General features: G+C 48.0%; 2 protein-coding genes across 2 annotated transcripts; both read left to right on the top strand.

Moving 5' to 3' along the window:
- The first annotated feature begins 6,570 nt into the window (after nucleotides 1–6,570).
- LOC136542835 (increased DNA methylation 1-like) lies at nucleotides 6,571–8,559 on the top strand. The gene is made up of 2 exons (XM_066535463.1): nucleotides 6,571–7,707; nucleotides 7,816–8,559. The coding sequence occupies exons 1-2, from the start codon at nucleotides 6,594–6,596 to the stop codon at nucleotides 8,541–8,543; spliced, it is 1,842 nt and encodes a 613-aa protein (XP_066391560.1). The 5' UTR covers nucleotides 6,571–6,593; the 3' UTR covers nucleotides 8,544–8,559.
- Nucleotides 8,560–13,285: 4,726 nt separating this feature from the next.
- On the top strand, nucleotides 13,286–18,416 carry LOC136542840 (xylan O-acetyltransferase 7-like). The gene is made up of 5 exons (XM_066535467.1): nucleotides 13,286–14,572; nucleotides 16,173–16,353; nucleotides 16,460–16,659; nucleotides 16,777–16,968; nucleotides 17,834–18,416. Exons 1-5 carry the CDS (start codon nucleotides 13,902–13,904, stop codon nucleotides 18,216–18,218), a joined length of 1,629 nt encoding a protein of 542 aa, XP_066391564.1. The 5' UTR covers nucleotides 13,286–13,901; the 3' UTR covers nucleotides 18,219–18,416.
- Nucleotides 18,417–18,492: the final 76 nt, after the last annotated feature.

The raw sequence follows: 18,492 nt of genomic DNA on the forward strand, positions 1-18,492 counted from the left end.
CCGTCGCTGGCTGCCCGCCTCTTAGATCGGTCTAGGGTTTGTCGGTGGGTTTGCGGCCCACGGCGAACCTCGTGCTTTGAGCCGCCGGCCCCCACCTCTTTATATAGCGCAGTGCGATAGGGGCCCACCAACCATGTAGGGTTGGGCGCCCCCGATCAGAGCGCGTGACCAAGGCCCAATAAGCCATTGGGCTTATTGGTTAGGAGATCAATCTAACATTCTCCCCCTTGATCTCACTATTACTTTTATCTTTAAACTTTAAACTTCAATCCTTTTATCCTTACTCATTTCTTCACAGATGATGCATAGAGCATGTCTCATCGTCATGGTCAATCACTGATAGATTTAACAGCTACAATGCACGTCTCTGATCTGAAATAGTTACTTTAACTTTTGGGCCCTTTATAGTCTAGGAATCATAGGCTTTCCCTTAAACCCATGCCGGCTACATGTTCTCTGAACACGTTGGGTGGTAAGTCTTTTGTAAGCGGATCCGCGAGCATCTTTTCGGTACTTATATGCTCAAGACTTATCATTTGATCCCGGACTTTATCCTTCACAATATAATACTTTATGTCAATATGTTTGGCAGCACCACTTGACCTATTGTTGTGAGCATACTGTACTGCTGAATTATTATCACAGTATAACTTCAGTGGTCTATTGATGTCGTCAACCACCTTCAAACCGGGTATGAACTTCTTTAGCCAGTTCACCTGCTCCGTTGCCTCATAACATGCTACAAACTCGGCATACATTGTGGACGATGTAGTGATGGTTTGCTTTGAGCTTTTCCATAAAATAGCTCCCCCTGCGAGAGTAAACACATATCCAGACGTGGATTTTCTATTATCTCCCGCATAATCAGAATCTGAATATCCCACTATATGGAGTGAATCAGATCTTCTAAACGTCATCATGAGGCTTTTCATTCCTTGTAAATAACGCAAGACTTTCTTTACTAATTTCCAGTGTTCTATTCCAGGATTGCTCTGGAATCTGTCAAGTAACCCGGTAACAAATGCCAAGTCAGGGCGCGTACACACTTGAGCATATTGCAAGCTTCCGACAGCTGAAGCATATGGAACTACTTTCATTTGATCGATCTCATATTGGTTCCTAGGGCATTGAAAATCCCCATATCTGTCGCCCTTGACTATAGGAGCAGGTGAGGGACTACATTTGTGCATACTGAATTTCTTTAAGACTTTTTCTATGTATGCCTTTTGTGACAGTCCTAATACCCCTTTATTTCTATCTCGATGAATCTCGATCCCTAGAACGAATGAAGCTTCACCAAGATCTTTCATATCAAACTTTGAGGACAAAAACTTCTTTGTTTCTAGTAGTAGACTGACATCACTACTAGCAAGTAAGATATCATCTACATACAGGACAAGGAAGATAAACTTCCCATTTTTAAACTTTGCGTAGACACAATTGTCCTCAACATTATCTTTAAACCCAAAATTCTTTATTGTCTGATCAAACTTCAAGTACCACTGTCTTGAAGCTTATTTTAATCCATAAATAGATTTCTTTAGGCGGCATCCCAAACGTTCTTTTCCTTCCATGACAAAACCTTTCGGTTGTGCCATGTAAACATTTTCCTCTAAGTCTCCGTTGAGAAATGCCGTCTTTACATCCATCTAATGTAATTCCAAATCGTAATGTGCCACTAATGCCATTATAATTCTAAAGGAATCCTTACATGAGACTGGAGAAAATATCTCATTGTAATCAATCCCTTCTCTTTGTGTAAAGCCTTTTGCCACAAGTCGGGCTTTATATCTCTCTATATTCCCTTGAGAGTCAAGTTTTGTTTTGTAGACCCATTTACAGCCTACTGTTTTGGCTCCTTTAGAAATTATCTCCAAATCCCAAACTTTATTTGCATTCATTGATCTCATCTCATCTTCCATGGCCTCAAGCCACTTTGATGAATGATCACTTTTTATGGCTTCTTCAAATGAGGTGGGATCATGAAATTCTTCAGTGTTGTACACTTCATAATCAGCAGGAATAGCTGATTTTCTAACTCTTTGAGACCTTCTAGGAGCCTCCTCAATTGGCACATTTTCGGTTTGAGGCTATTGTTGCTCCCCCTTATGTGTGGCAATAGGTTCTATAGGATCCTGAGCCACAGGTTCCTCATCATTATTCATTGTTGCCACAGGCGGGATAACAACAGGTGCTGGCACCACAGTGTCTTGTACTGTTGGTGCAGCAACAGCAGGTAGTGAGAAAAATGGCTCATGAATGATCAGAGTGGGTGCATATACCCGCTTCTCTTCAAGGTCAATTTCTCGAGCTACCATGCTCCCCCTAATCATTTTATCCTCTAGGAAGACAGCGTGTCTCGTTTTCATAAACTTTGTATGTCTATTAGGACAGTAGAAACGAAAACCTTTTGACTTTTCTAAATAGCCAATGAAATGGCAACTCACTGTTTTGGGATCTAGCTTTCCAATGTTTGGGTTAAAAACTTTAGCCTCAGCAGGGCTCCCCCACACACGTAAGTGGTTAAGTAAGGGTACTCTTCCTGTCCACAACTCATACGGTGTTTTGAGCACCGACTTACTTGGTACTCTATTGAGAATATGAATGGTGGTTTTTAACGCCTCCATCTACAGACTCGTGGGTAAAGTGGAGTAACTTATCATACTACGCACCATATCTATCAGGGTACGGTTATGCCTTTTAGCTACTCCATTCTGCTGAGGTTCACCCGGTGTTGAATACTGGGCGACTATACTATTCTCCTGTAAGAACCTTGCAAAAGGTCTAGGAACTTGTCCATATGGGGTATGCCGACCGTAGTACTCTCCTCCACGGTCAGACCTGACTATCTTAATCTTTAAATCAGGCTGATTTTCAACTTCTGCTTTAAATATTTTAAATTTATCCAATGCTTCTGTTCTTTCTTTAATTGGATAAATGTAGCCAAACCGAGAGTAATCATCTGTGAATGTTATGAATGAATCATAACTATCCACACTTTTCATAGGAAAAGGACCACATATGTCTGTGTGAATAATCTGTAGGATTCCTGTGCTTCGTTTGGCATCTTTCTTAATTTTATTTACATATTTTTCTTTTATGCAATCTTTACATTGTTCTAACTCTGAGAGCTCTAATAGAGGAAGAATATCATTCTTAACTAGTCTTTCTATTCTCCTCCTCGAAATATGGCCTAAACGACAGTGCCATAATTTCGACAACGCATCGTGAGCTCTCTTTCGTTTTCTGTTTCCATTGTTCGATGAGGATACATTTTCATTCACATCACATACGGAATTCACATTTTCACGAAGTGATAACAAATAAAGCTCGTCTTGTCGGAAGGCAAGACCAACACATTTATTATTAAACAATATCTGACATTTGTCATTTCCAAAATGGCAATTATAACCATCATGGTCCAACTTTGATACACTAATAATGTTTCTTTGCAAAGAAGGTACATAAAGAACATCTCTAAAAAAAAGTATGAAGCCATCTGGAAGCTTTAGAGGAAGATCTCCAACGACCTCAACATCTGCTTGTACTCCATTTGCGACTTTAATGAAACTTTTGCTTCTTTGCAAAGTTCTCATCGAATGAAATCCCTATAATGAATTAGCAACATGAATAGTTGCACCTGAATCAATCCACCAAGTAGATTTTGAAAACTTTACATACAAGGATTCATTTAGGAACGTAATAATATTCTCACCTTTATTCTTCATAATCATCTTTAAGAAATCAGGACAATTCTTTTTATAATGTTCCGTCTTCTTGCAGTGGAGACACTGGTCTTTAGCCACTGGGAATTGCTGGTTCTGAGACTGTTGCATGGGACCTTTTCCAGATGACTTGGAGGAAGAGCTGTTATTATAGTTCTTTTTCTTATCTTTTAGGTAGTTGACAGAACCACCTTGTGAAACTTTTATTTTTTCCTCTTCTTGCACACACATGGCTATGAGCTTTTCTAAATCCCATTTTTCAGGCTGTATGTTGTAATTAACAACAAAGGTGTCAAATTCTTTAGGCAAAGAAGCAAAAATCAAATGAATAAGAAACTCATCCTTGAGTGCCAGATTCATTGGTTTGAGCTTAGATGTCAAATTGTTCATTCTCAGTATATGCTCTCTAATGCCATTGCCGTCACCAGAGTAACTTTCTGTAACCAGCTGCTTGATCAGCTGGGTTGCATATGTCTTTGAAGAGCCAGTGAACTGACTCTTTATTCTATCTAGATACTCTGTGACCATGTCACAGTCTGAAATTGAGCCCACAATAGTAGGCTCAATGGTGTTCTTTATCACTGCCAAACATTTCTTATTGGCAGTGACCCATTTCCTATGCTCAAGGTCATAGGACATCTTTACGGGAGCAAAATCCCGCTCTCTGTTCTGCCATGCAGCATCAGTCTCATCTGTCTCCCTCACCGGTGCCACAGGTTCTTTGGGACACGGTGTGGTGACAACCCAGTTCACCTCAGCAAGAATAAAGGCCAGGTCTATCTTTTTCTTCCACTCAATATAGTTATCACCTTTTAGAGTGGGGATCTCTTTGATACAACTCATTAAGTTGTATCCTCCTAAAAACACAATTCAAATAGTGTGAGAACAGAAATAACAACAATAATTGTATGCCTTAGTTTAACGTTGGTCAAAATTAAAACATACAATTATTTTATACATTAAATCTACATCACCGTTGGGCAGAAATAGAAATAGTGCATAATCATTTAAAATTATAATATTGCTATTAACAACGTTGGTCAGAAAATAACAATATCATAATCAACTCATTTTTAATCTCTTGGCTCTTAAAATCAAATTCTCCCGTTGGTTCGAATTTAATTAAAAGTCCATAATTACTTTAAATACGCAGCGGAAAATTTAACATTCAATAATCATTTTCCTATTTTCCAGAAGCAACTTTACTATTTACTGAACAAAATTATCGTTGGATAAATTTTGTACAGAAAATTATCACAAAAATTCAATTCAAATTGATCAAATTATTTTCTGGAAAATAAGAAAAATCAAAACTGTGACTTTACTATTTATTTGGCCATTTTGGCCCGATCCATCAATCAGTTTGCGCGGCCCAGCGAAAACGGCCCATGGCCTATTCACGCGCGCGCCCGCCAGCGCACCCGGCCCAGCACCCCGCGGCCCAGCCGCGCGCGCCAGCGCACCCCCACGCCCAGGCCGCAACCTGGGCCTGGGCCGGGAATTCGACCTTGTGCCCTTTTGCGCCTGGGCTAAATGTGGCCCGATGCGCTGGTGGCCGTTGATCCAGATCGAGCGGTGGAGCGCACAGCTCGGGGCATCAAAAGCCCGGCCGGCCGCGCCCCCCCAAAAACCCTAGACCATTTCTCTTTCTCCTCTCCTCTCCCACGGCGACGGTAATGAAGACGAAGGGAGCGCGCGGCCACCTCGTCACCGGAGAAGAAGAGAGGACGACACCGGTGCCAAGCCCCTCACCGGTGCGCGCGCTCGCCCATGGCAGAGCGCGCCGCCGTCGAGCGGCTTTGGACCGCTGCCCTAAGCCACGGCCGAGCCGGGCCTCTGTTCGCGCGCCAAACATGGCGGCGGTGATCACCGCCCGCACGGTGGTAGCTTTCCGCGCAACGGCGATGTCGGGAGGACCGGGTAGGTTCCCCTCTTCATCCTTTTCTTTCTCCAAAACCCGATCTAGGGTTAGGGTTTCATTTTCTAGGGTTAGGGTTCTTTCTGATCCGATCCGAGATCGGGATCCTCTTCATCCTTTTCCGGTTTCTTTGATTCGGATTTTGCACGATTTCCCGATTAGGGTTAGGGTTAGGATTGGGGACAAAACTGTTTTCTTCTTCCCCCCGATTTGAAATCGGTTTATTTCTTTTTCTCAGTCAGTCACCGAGCGGTCGCCGGATCCCGGCGCGGTTCTTTTGTTTCTCAGTCAGTCCCCTTCCTTGGTTAGGGTTAGGGTGTCGAGACCATGTCTCAATCTGTTCTCACTTTTCCCGTACCCGATTGAGGATTAGGGTTCGATTTCTTTCTTTCCCCGATCCAGATCTACCGCTAGAAAAAAAATAGCTCTGATACCATTGTTGTAAACTGTGGATCGACTAGGGTAGATCTAGACGGTTTACTGTTGAACATGATGAACTAGAACAAGTAGAGAGTGGGAGATAGGGTAGAGATGCTGGTGTTGAACCTGAGCCTTCGGATGAAGTCGCGGTTGAGCTGGCCATCACTGGTTCGTTGATGGAGGCAGCACACGGACAGCGACGGGTGGAGTAGAGGTTGCACGGACGTCGATGCAGTGCAGACGGGGCGTAGCAGTGACGACGGCAAGAGTCAGCGGAGCTTCCCGTCGCTGGCTGCGCGCCCTCTTAGATCGGTCTAGGGTTTGTCGGTGGGTTTGCGGCTCACGACGAACCTCGTGCTTTGAGCCGCCGGCCCCCACCTCTTTATATAGCGCAGTGCGACAGGGGCCCACCAACCATGTAGGGTTGGGCGCCCCCGATCAGGGCGCGTGACCAAGGCCCAATAAACCGTTGGGCTTATTGGTTAGGAGATCAATCTAACAACCTCCTGTCGGCCAGGTGGACATTCTGGATGAAGCTCAAGAGCAACGGCAGGGAGGAGCTGCGCTACAAAGCGCCCACCGGACGCTCCTACATCTCCCTCCACACCGCCTGCCAGGCCTTCAAGACCAGCCGGCAAGCCGCGTTGCCGACGACGGCCTCGGCTTCCAACAGCAGCAGCAAGATTGATAGACGCCAGGTGCATGCGACTCCTGCCACCATACTGCGTGCTGTGCGCCCCAGCAGAGCTGGAGACGAAGACGGCGGCACCAGCCATTGCCGGCCGGTTGTGATGATCAGGAAGAAAAGGAAACTATCCGAACTGATCGGCGACGGCAGCGACGACGCCGTGAACGTGACGATGAAGAAATGCACCACCATCAAGAAGAAGGAAACGTGCTGTCAAGTGGTGGGCGCCGGTGGCACCCAGCTGATCAAGAAATCCATCACCACGACCACCCTGACCAGGAAGAAGAGGAGGAAGAAAGCAACCGCCTCCAAGAGCCAAGCGCGCGTCCTGCGGCCCAACAGCACGGCGTCGGCGTCGGCGTCGGCGTGCCAGCGTCGCTCGCGGACGCTCCTGTCCGTGCTCGTCGACAAGGACATCGTGGTGCCGAGGGACAAGGTGACGTACAGGGCGGCAAGGCACGGGCCGGCGGCGAGGGACGGGTTCATCACCGGCGAGGGGATTAGATGCACGTGCTGCAACAAGACCTTCACGGTGGCAGAGTTCGCGGCACACGCCACCGCACGCCGGGGGACCGTGACCGACCGCCGTGAGGCCTGGGCATGTGTGTTCCTCAAGGACGGCAGGTCCCTGTCGCAGTGCCTGGTGGAGCAAATGAAGCGCGACGTCGCCGTCGTCGCAGCTAGGAATGGCGGCGTGAGGGTGAAGGAGAAATGCAGCGACCCGAAGGGCGACTCCGTATGCTCCATCTGCAACGACGGCGGCGAGCTGCTGCTCTGCGACAACTGCCCGTCGGCGTTCCATCACGCCTGCGTTGGCCTGCAGGCCACTCCGGAGGGCGACTGGTTCTGTCCGTCGTGCAGATGCGGCGTGTGCGGCGGCAGCGACTTCGATCACGATACCACCGCTGGGTTCACGGACAAGACCATCGTCTACTGCGAGCAATGCGAGCGTGAATGTAAGTCGTTCCTTCCGTTCCGGCCGGTTACTTACTTTCTGCTTTAATTCTACTACTAGTTGTATGGAAGTATAATTGCTGACAAATGAATGAACAAACTACAAACAGATCATGTGGGATGCGTGAGACGACGAGGTCCCGAGGAAGAAGAAAGCGCAGCGGAGTGGTGCCGGCGACTAGAGGAACAAGGACACTGGCCGTGGCTTTGCAGTCCCGAATGTAGCAAGGTATTCCAGCATCTGCAGCGCCTTGCTGCGGCGGCGGGCATCCCCACTGCAGTAGAAGGCGTATCACTCAACATTCTGCGCCGGCGGCGACGACAACAACAGCAGGAGGAGGAGACGACGGACGCCGCAGAGCACGGGCAGCTGTGCTCCGCGCTGGACGTGCTCCACGAGTGCTTCGTGACCCTGATCGAGCCCCACACGCAGACGGACCTCACCGCCGACATCGTCTTCAACCGAGAGTCGGAGCTGCGCCGCCTCAACTTCCGCGGGTACTACGTGGTGGGCCTGGAGAAAGCCGGCGAGCTCATCACCGTGGGGACGCTGCGGGTGTTCGGGACCGACGTGGCAGAGCTGCCTCTGGTAGGCACCCGCTTCGCGCACCGCCGCCAGGGGATGTGCCACCTCCTCGTCACGGAGCTCCAGAAGGTGCTGCGTCAGGCGGGCGTCCGCAGGCTGGTGCTGCCCGCCGTGGCGGAGCTCCTGCCCGTGTGGACAGGCTCACTGGGCTTCCACCCCATGACCCACTCCGACATGATGGAGATCGCGGCGGAGCACGCCATCCTGAGCTTCCAGGGAACCACCATGTGCCAAAAGAGTCTGCTTGCCTAGCTTCATTAATTCTTCTTCTTGTCGATCGACATTGTTGTTACTGATCTTGATGCTGTGCTGCACGCAGCGGGAAACTTTGAAATTAAGGTTTTCCATCCCACTAGTAGTCAGCAAACTATTTTTTGTACTGCTACAAGCCTAGAATCATGCATGCGCGCATGCGTATCATCTGTAAAATTCATGTTAATATGTACCACTCAAGAATGTGTGTTGTGTGCGCACTTGCAAAGTTAATTTATCCACCCTTGTTGATGACACTTCACCAACGAAATTGTGCATTCTTTTTCTCCGTTATCGAACATATAACAAGAAAGAGAAGTGAGATGAGCGTAGCTCGGTTGGAAGCAAGCCCTTGCCTTGTCACGACGCTATTTTTATTTTAAGTGCCCAGATGGACACCCTCCAAAGTCCAAACATTGGACCGCACAGTACCTGTGTTTCCATTGTTCAGACATTGGACCCTTGTGCGCCGGATGTTCAACAACATCCATTTGAGCCAAATACTGCTGTGCCGTTTCCATGAATCGCGTTGCATTGTAGTTGTAGATGCTACGATCCATGTCCAAATAAACACAGAAAAGCCTTTGAGAAGAAACCAGCGGCGGACACAGGATTTGTTCAAAGGCTAGTGCTTCTATCTAACAGTCAAAATTGCCCATAACACCTCTACCCTACTCTGTAGGCTCCCATTAATGCCACGCATAGAAATAACTAAAACGAAGATACATTTTTTAAAATCGATCTGATGATTGATCGTTGTGAAGAATCTATAGATCCATCGTCCATGTTTCTCATTTCAGTTTCCAATCCAATTCAAATATTGATTAGAGACTTGAAGTCGCTGTTGGAGGCACGATCGGGTGAGGTGTTGGGTCTGGAGTTATGGGCCTAAAAATTATATGGGGTATAAAGATTTATTGGGCCAACTACAAGGGCCTAGGCTCTAGGAGTCTTAGGGCCCAGGTCCGACGCCGTTGGAAGGAACGACAAGAGATTTATTGTTAGTTTTAATAGACGATAGAAAAAAACAAATAACTAAGTTATACATGATCCAATGAATATAAAATTTTTACTACAGTTTAAGCATACAATAATTAGCTCACCATAAAAATTTTACCATAATTGGGCCATAGAAATGGCAGCTATGAATTATTCAATTTAATTATAGAAAAAACATAAATCTAAAGCCACAGCAAAAACTTCGTACTAAAGCATACCATATTATATGTTCACTGTGTAGATCTACTCATGTGGAGTCCAACAAAATTAGATTTCCTATTTTATGGTTTTTTTGTGATTTACTATGATTTTTCAAAGATTTAGCCGAAATAAATAAAAAAGAAAAAGACAAAACCGCCTTCAAAACCGCTTATAACAGAGCCAGGGAGGTAAGATGAACGGTTTTAAAAGTTGAGGGAGGTGTTTTGTCCAATTTTGGAGTTCTAGGAGGAAAAGCGGACTTTCGCGAAAGTTAAGGGAGGTAATGTAGACTTTTTCCTATAAAAATTTTTTGAGCCAATGACATGGGCCTAGGCTCTAGGAGCCTTAGGGCCCAGGTCCGGCGCCGCCGGAAGGAATGAAGAGATTTATTGTTAGTTTTAATAGATGATAGAAAAACAAATAAAGTATAGATATGTTTGTTAAGAGAATCTCCAAGAGTCTAAAAAATAATTGGTGATAAATCAATGAGTTTTTAAGTGCCTAAAAAGTTATGAGCATATTTGTTGGGATTGGAGTTGCCAAAATGTCACTCATAAAATATAAAAGACAATTTTACATCACGAATTCCGAACAATTTACAAAACCCTAATCATTTTTCATATTTTCTCTCTCTTATACATTTGTATTGTGAACCTTGTCCTACTCCCTATTCTTCGCCACACCCTTCCACCTCTAGATTACTCCATCAATAAGCGTGTGTACATTTTTGTGCGATTGGAGTTGAGATAGGGAGTTGTTGGAGAACAGGCTATTTTAATCTTGCCAAAAAAATAAGATTAAGAGTGGACTTTACAAACTCTTGGAAATACTCTAAATCCATAAAATACAACCTAGAAGCACAATTTAGTATAACTCTGAAACATCCATAAGCAATGTGGGTGGCACCCGACAAACTAATAAAAAAAGTAACATAGGGACTTAGCAAGGTGTTTACACCAGATTTTAGAATGGGCAACATAATAAACCATTCCGGCCATGGTCTAACCAGCCCAGTTTGAGGAATTTTGAGCACCTCCAAGAGTTTATAAACAACAATTGGTAAATCAATGAGTTTTCCAAGTGGCTTATAATTAAAGGTGAGAGCATATATATTTCGTGGGGTCATCTGACAATTTCTAAATTTTCGCTCCTAAGATATAAAGACAATTTTACACTAGGAGTCCTGACTATTTTTATTTTTATGCTTTCTTTCTCTCTTATATATTTGCATTAGAAACCATGTCCTTACTCTATATTCTTCCCCACGTCCTTTCATCTCTAGATTGGTCGACCCATACACGTGCATATATATTTCCGTGCCATTCGATCGATTCTCTCAAGTGCAGAAAAAACTAGGAGTTGAGGTAGTAAGGAGTTGTTGGAGAATGTTTTTTTTATCTTACCAAAAAAATCAAGATTGAAAGTGGATTTTGGAAACTCTTGGAGATGCTCTTAGACCCACTTTTTTCTCAATTGTACCTCAGTTTTTTTTTTTTTTTTTTTGCATTTTGTGCATGATAGCAAGATTGAGTGACGATGTTGACAAATTTGTAGTTACTTCATTGTTTTGAGATTTGTACATGTCGGGTCTGTGTGTTTTATTTTATTTTAGTCATGGTTTGAGTTGAAGGGTTTTTTTTATCCTTTAAGAAGAAGATAATAGAGTAGCTCATATATGCATATAACATAATAATGTTGCAAAGTCCATAACTGGTTTGATGCACAAGCTGGAACACAATGATGCAAAGTGAGAAGGAATGCGTAGGAGTAGTATATGTGATTGCATAATCATATCACCATGCATGTATGATGGCGTAGATAGCGGAATACGTGAATCAACCAATCATGCTAGCTGCAGCAATGTGTACGTGCACGGCGCAGCGTGCATCCATCCATTAATTAATGCATGGAAATTTATCAGATTGCTCCTCCGAGTCTCCTCAAAGCGAGCGATGATTGCTCACATAAAAACTGAACACCAGTAGCCGGTCATCTATGTATCAGTTTAAATCGAGAGAAGCAGCGGACGATTAATTAAATGGACATGGATGCTGCATGGCTAGCGTTTAAATAAATGTGTAACTGTATGTGTATGTAAAGGTTGGTTTTATCTTTCAAAAAATATATAAACGTTGGTTTAGGTGAAGAATGCGAGTCGTCCAAAATCCAAAAATAAAATCCTTAAGTCCCTCCTCCCAAAGCTAAACTCCACCGTAATGTCGCCGGAGCAAGGAAAAAAAGAAGAAGAAGACAGGAGGAGGAGTACAGGACGTGGCATTGCATGGCCCTGCACAGCACCGATAATAAGAAAGAAATTTTGGATGGAGCCATCGAGGGATATAGAAATAGAAATTATTATTATGTTTGTTTGTTGACTAATCTCGCATCGGAGTCGCAGGGTTGAAATTTTATTTAGTCGTGGAATAATTTTTTGGTAACCTCAGGCTGCGTGTGCGGAGCAGGTAGCAGCAGCACGTGGTGTGGCATACAGTACAGTATACGAGAAAACACACCTTGTGTTTGGTTTGAGGGATGGGACGACTCAACTTCTCGTGCTGTTTGGATCAGGGGCGACAGAGAATGGGACCGTCCCCCAACGAATATTCGCATTGATTTGAGGCCAGCCCCATCCCTCCAAATCGAGGGGACGGACCTCGTCCCACATCCACGCCGTTGCTTCCATCTGCCTCGAGGACGTCGGGAGCGAGCGACCGAGGGCGAGGTGAAGCACAAGCTCGAGGGTGCCGGAATCTCAGCGGGCGAGCTCGAGCTCATGGCGGATCCAGACACGGTAGAAAGCGCAACGCGGCCGCCGGATCCAGACGCGGCGGTGAGCTCGCGCCGACCAGCGTTGGGGCGCGGCCCGTGGCCCACGGCCCGCGGCGGCGAGCTCAGGCGCTGCCGGCGTGGAGGCGCGGCGACCTCGCCTGCGGCCCGCCGCCGGCATGGAGGCGTGGAGGCGCGGCGAGCTCGCCCGCTGCCTGCTGTCGGCGTGGAGGCGCGACGACCTCGCCTACGGCCCACCGTCGGCATGGAGGCGTGGAGGCGCGGCGAGCTCACCCGCTGCCTGTTGTCGGCGTGGAGGCGTGGCGAGCTCGCCCACTTCCTGCTGCCGACGTAGAGGCGCGGCGGCGATGGGGCAGCCCACGACGAAGTCAGGGCGCAATGGGGATGCGAGCAGCCGAGCACGAAAAGAAGTTTTTTTCTTCATTTTTAATATATAATATAAAACAACAAAAGAAAGTTTGGTTAGAGATTGACATGTGGGACCCGTTATAACAGTGTTTAACGGTGTCAAATACATCGTCATCTGATTCCTTCATCCCTCCAACCAAACAAAAAAAATGGATCGGTCCAGCTCTCTTCGACCAAACAGAAAATGAATACGTCCCATACTAAAAATCAGAGTCAGGACCACCCCGTGCCACCTTGCCTCTGGACCTAACGCTACCAAGAGAAGTGGGGAGGGGACCGGGGACACGAGAGGATCTTCCTCTTGCCCTTTTTTTTTTTTTTTTTTTTTTTTTTTTGGCCTGGGCGACGGAATCCGTCTCCATCCCCTGCCGTTGCGGTGCGCTTGAACGTCTTCCTGTCTCTGCAGTGCCTTCCTCTTCCTCTCGCCTCTCCTCCCCTGTCTCTGCGGCTGCGCTGTTCCTCGAGCGAGATCCATCAGTCAGCAATAGAGACACAGACAGACAAGTTGAGGGAGGGTGAGGCGGCCGGCCGGCCAAGCGCCTGCCAACCCAAACAAGAAGAAGCAACCAAACCAAGCCAAGCGAAGCGACCTCCGCACAAGACCAATTCCCGTCCCGTGAATCCAAATCAATCCAATTCCTCCGTCTATTCTCTATCGTATTGTATCCTGTGGTAGTTTTTAGTTGTCAGCTACCTTACCTTACCTTAGGAGGGGAGTTGCTAGCTAGCAAGGGGGGAGGATTTGGATTGGATCCCCCCTGCTGGCTGCTGGCTGCTGGCTGCTGCTAATCCTACTCGATCCAGTCCCAGCAGCTCCACCGGAACAGGCAAGCAACCAAGCATAGTAGATAGATAGATTAATCTAGGGAGGGAGGGAGGCAGGCTGGGGCTGGGCGGTGCGCGGACGGAGATCAATCAGATCAGATTCAGATCACATCACCATCGCCTCGGCCCTCGGATGCGATGCAGCACCGCCGCAAGCCCGCTTCCGCCGCGGCGCCGCCGGCCGCCAAGCAGCAGCCCGCGCGCAGGCCCACGGCGCGCCTCTCGCTCGCGGGCCTCGTCGTCTCCGTCTTCCTCATCGCCACCTTCCTCTACAGCGAGGACGTGGTTAAGGCCGCCTCCGGTTCCAGCGGCTCCAGCTCAGGCTCAAAAACAACAACAGCCGCTGCTGAGGTCGGCGCCTCCGGGCGGGCGAGGTCACCCGACCTGCGGGTGCTGCAGGAGGCGGCGCACCAGGACGTGGAGGCGGACGCCCTTCACGCGCGCCAGGAAGCCGAGGAGCAGGAGGATCGAGATCGCAAGGAAGCCCAGCACGAGCAGCAGCAGCAGCCCCTGGCCCTCCCCGAGGGAGTAGTGCCGGAGGAGGAACTCGTCGAGAATACTAAAAGGCAGCAGGAGGAGCAAACCCAGAAGCAGCCGCCGCCCCAGGCCGTTGCCGATGCCGCTGCCATTGCCGGGTGCGACCTGTACCGGGGGCGCTGGACGTTCGACGCGGCCGGCGAGCAAGCGCCGCTGTACCGCGAGTCGGAGTGCGAGTTCCTGACGGAGCAGGTGACGTGCATGCGCAACGGCCGCCGCGACGACTCGTACCAAAAGTGGCGGTGGCAACCCGACGGATGCGACCTGCCCAGGTACCGTACCCCCCCCCCCCCCCCCCCCCCCCCCCCCCCCCCCCCTTCCGCCTCCATTTCCTTTCCATTGTGCGCGCCGGCGCCGTGTGACTGATTGACGATGAACTGGTTCATCAGTTTCGCAGCAATCATTAAATTCATTTGATTCAACTCTATCCTATCCTACTCTTCTCGCTTGTGATTGTGTTTTCGTTTCATCGACCAAGCTGTAATTCGCTTGCTTGGTTGGTTATCCAAACGCGTGGCGTGGAGTGCATCGTACTGCACTCTCTCCGTATCATGAGTGAAATGATTCTTGTATCACAGGCAGGCGGAGCACCGAAGAGGAGAGTGAGATTTGGTCGCTTCTTCCTTCCTTTGGCTTTTCCGGCGGGGCGGGGTCCCGTCCCGATATCCCTCTTCCCTTTTGACCGTTCCGTTCCTGCCCTGCTGCGTTCTTCGGCTTCGTCCTCGTTTCCGGCAGTTGCATTGCAATTCCATTCCATTAGATAGGAGGAACATTGCCATCTCAAGTAGTGATTCGTCTGATGAAATGCACATTGGAATAGACTCTTCTGGTAGTAAAACAATCGTCGCTCGGTCGGTCAAAATGCAAGTAGATTTGAGATCTCAGATCCCCATGTGCTCTGCACTAGCAGTAGTAAACAGTACGAGTACTAGCGCACATGCCGCAGAATTTTACTACTAGAAAAACAGTAGTAGAATGTTGCAGCTGCAAACCGTGATCCACCGGCACCGACACACACCCATGCATGCACATTGCACGCGCCTCAACCCTCAGTCATAGTCTGGTGGCAACTGGGATTTTTTTTACTCCACGACATTACTTCCTACTCATCCGCTAACACTAGTGCCTTGCTTGATCACCCTGCGTTCCATTCAGAAATGGTAATCGTGCTCCATTAGTTTATGTTATTTGAGGTCCTTCACTTTGATCTTGGCTGGACCTGGAGCTGTTTCCGATTCACTCACTCACAGCTGTCAATCATGCCTGGCCTGGTTTTGTGGGAGTGGGATTGCGGTTCTTTCTCCCACGTTGTTCTAGGTAAGGTAGGGGTCGCAGTCAGTTGAGTTCCAATCCACCCAAAGTGGAACACAACACATGCATCACTTCACTTGTTGTACGATGGACCGTGCCATACCTTGTCGATCGATCGTTTCTTCATTTATTACTCGCTCCATTGCATATTTGCATCCATGTCGTCCTGACTAAGTAGGTGTTTATTTGCCTCTCCTAAATTTTAGTCGATGTCCCATTGAATGTTTGGACACATGCATAGAGTATTAAATATAGACTAATTACGAAACTAATTGCATAGTTTATGACTAATTTACGAGACGAATCTTTTAAGCCTAATTAGCTCATGATTTGACAATGTGGTGCTCCAATAAACATGTGCTAATAACGGATTAATTAGGTTTAAAAAATTCGTCTCGTGGAGCACCGACGGATTATGTAATTTGTTTTTTTATTAGTATCAAAACACTCCATGCAACATCTTTCCGACTTACCTCTTAAATTTTAGTCACTGAATTCAAACACCACCTAACTCGGATGGATGCAGGAGATTAATTGTTGTGTGTGAATTGTGATGGACAGGTATGATGCTCGGTTGCTGCTTGAGCGGCTGCGCAACAAGCGGCTCATGTTCGTGGGGGACTCGCTGAACCGCAACCAGTGGGAGTCCATGGTGTGCCTGGTGCAGTCCGTCGTGCCCTGGGGCCACAAGACCCTACAAAAGTTCGTCAACAACGGATCGCTCAACGTATTTACGGCTCATGTATGTATGGATCGATCGATCGATCGGCTGCTCTGCTCGTCTTTCTTGCTTGTCATCTGTGACTGTGCATCACCTCCAATGCAATGCAATGCAAAATTAATGGCAGGATTACAACGCCACCGTGGAGTTCTACTGGGCGCCCTTCCTGGTGGAGTCCAACTCGGATGACCCACAGGTGCACAGCATCATGGACCGTGTCATCGCCTGGCGCGCCATCGCCAAGCACGCCAAGAACTGGAAGGGCGTCGACTACCTCGTCTTCAACTCATACATCTGGTGGCTCAACACATTCGAGATGAAAGTCATGTACGTCTCACATGATGATTACTACTATTACCTTGCATTACTACTTGGTCTGTCTATACTCTGTAGTGTAGCGTGTTTGTTGAGACGAGATGAAATTGTAATGTAATGTGTGCTCAGGAAAGGCACTCGTCGCCGTGGCCATCAGCAGCAGCAGCAGCAGGAAAAGGAGAGGTGGAGCAAGTACGCGCTGGTGGACCGGCCGGTGGCGTACCGGGAGGTGCTCAAGACATGGGCCAAGTGGGTGGACCGCCACATCGACCCCAACCGAACCAGAGTCTTCTTCATGGGCATGTCGCCCAACCACATCACGTAAGCACACACATCACGCCACCCCTTCATCTTGGTTTTGTTTTCCTCGTCCTCCTTTCGTCGTGTGTACAGTATGTGCTGGGTAGTTAGGTGTGCGGTGTGCCATGGCTGCTAGTCTGTTCACTAGCGTCACCGTTCGGAAATTGGGGAATCAAATCACATCACAGGGCCTCCTGGCAATTTGGGTAACCGAAAACATGCCGTGACTTGGCCTCTATCTTCTGGGCCTCCTCCAGTTTGACCATCCCTTCCGTTCCGTTCCACTCCATTCCGTAGGTGAGTGTTTTCTTTTCTCACGTGCTTCTCGTCTCCTCTCCTTTCCTCTCTGCTGAGTAAGCAGCAGGAAATAAAGGGTGAGAAACTGCCCAACTACAACTGGACTGGATGAGAAACGCAAGGATACAACATGGTCCATGGATCTGGTTCCCAAGCAGGCCAGGGGAATCAATTCACGAGGAACTAACCAAGCTACTGCTTGTTAATTTTAGGAGGATTGCCCTTGCCTAGTAGTACTTAATTATTAATAACACAAAGGCAGCTTCCACTCTGTAGATTATTTGGAGTGCTCTAGTGCTTGAAACTTGAAAGGGAGGGAGGAAGGGGATGCCTGTCTGTCAGGACGCAAAAGGGCAAGCAAGAGGGTGGTCCACTAGATTCCATGGAGGGACGCAAAAGCTCTAAGCTATAGATGAACCTTTTCTTTGCATCAAATCAAACAAAAGAGAACAAGCACCACTGCACCACCAGTGGTTCGGCTTCCACAAGATCCCCCCTAGCTGTAATACTAAATATTACATTAACGCCTTGGAGGCTGGGAAGGGATTGTGATGCTGATTGCCGATTACGACTGATGATTGCATTGCAGGCCGTGGGCGTGGGGCAACAACGGCGGGATCAAGTGTGCCATGGAGACGCAGCCGATCAGCAACGACCGGACGGGGCGGCTGGACATCGGCACAGACTGGCGGCTGCACGGCGTGGCGCGCGGGGTGCTGGCGCGCTACCTCCGCCGCGTGCCGGTGCAGTTCGTGGACATCACGGGGTTGTCGGAGCTGCGCAAGGACGCGCACACCTCGGTGCACACGCTGCGGCAGGGGAAGCTGCTCACCCCGGAGCAGCAGGCCGACCCCAAGACCTACGCCGACTGCATCCACTGGTGCCTCCCGGGCCTCCCCGACACCTGGAACCACTTCCTCTACGCGCACATCATATCCCCAAGCCCGCCCTCGTCGTCGTCCCAGGATCACTAACCATTTTCCATTTTTTGCCCTCCCTATGTTGAGGGAGTACTTTCTTCTCTTCTCCCTAAACCCAGGATACCTACTGTAGATCATTTCTTCGTTTCATTTTGAGAAATGCATGGGAACAAGCAGCTCAGGTCTTCTCTTCTAATTTCTGTAAAAAAAAAAATCGCTGATTTAATTGTGAGCAATTACTTTTCCTTTTTAGTTAGAGAGAGAGGTCATCATAGTTCTTCCAAAAAGAGAGAGAAAGATCATCATTCAATTTTTGGCATGCAGCTTT

The sequence above is a fragment of the Miscanthus floridulus genome, chromosome 3, assembly GCF_019320115.1.
Source record: "Miscanthus floridulus cultivar M001 chromosome 3, ASM1932011v1, whole genome shotgun sequence".
Lineage (NCBI taxonomy): Eukaryota > Viridiplantae > Streptophyta > Magnoliopsida > Poales > Poaceae > Miscanthus > Miscanthus floridulus.

Bases quoted from the DNA above. Each gene is read 5' to 3' on its own strand.
- LOC136542835 (XM_066535463.1), top strand. From the start codon at position 6,594: ATGAAGCTCAAGAGCAACGGCAGGGAGGAGCTGCGCTACAAAGCGCCC. The intron at 7,708-7,815 runs GTAAGTCGTTCC...AACTACAAACAG, and splicing joins CGAGCAATGCGAGCGTGAAT to ATCATGTGGGATGCGTGAGA.
- LOC136542840 (XM_066535467.1), top strand. From the start codon at position 13,902: ATGCAGCACCGCCGCAAGCCCGCTTCCGCCGCGGCGCCGCCGGCCGCC. The intron at 14,573-16,172 runs GTACCGTACCCC...TGTGATGGACAG, and splicing joins GACGGATGCGACCTGCCCAG to GTATGATGCTCGGTTGCTGC. The intron at 16,969-17,833 runs GTAAGCACACAC...ATTGCATTGCAG, and splicing joins ATGTCGCCCAACCACATCAC to GCCGTGGGCGTGGGGCAACA.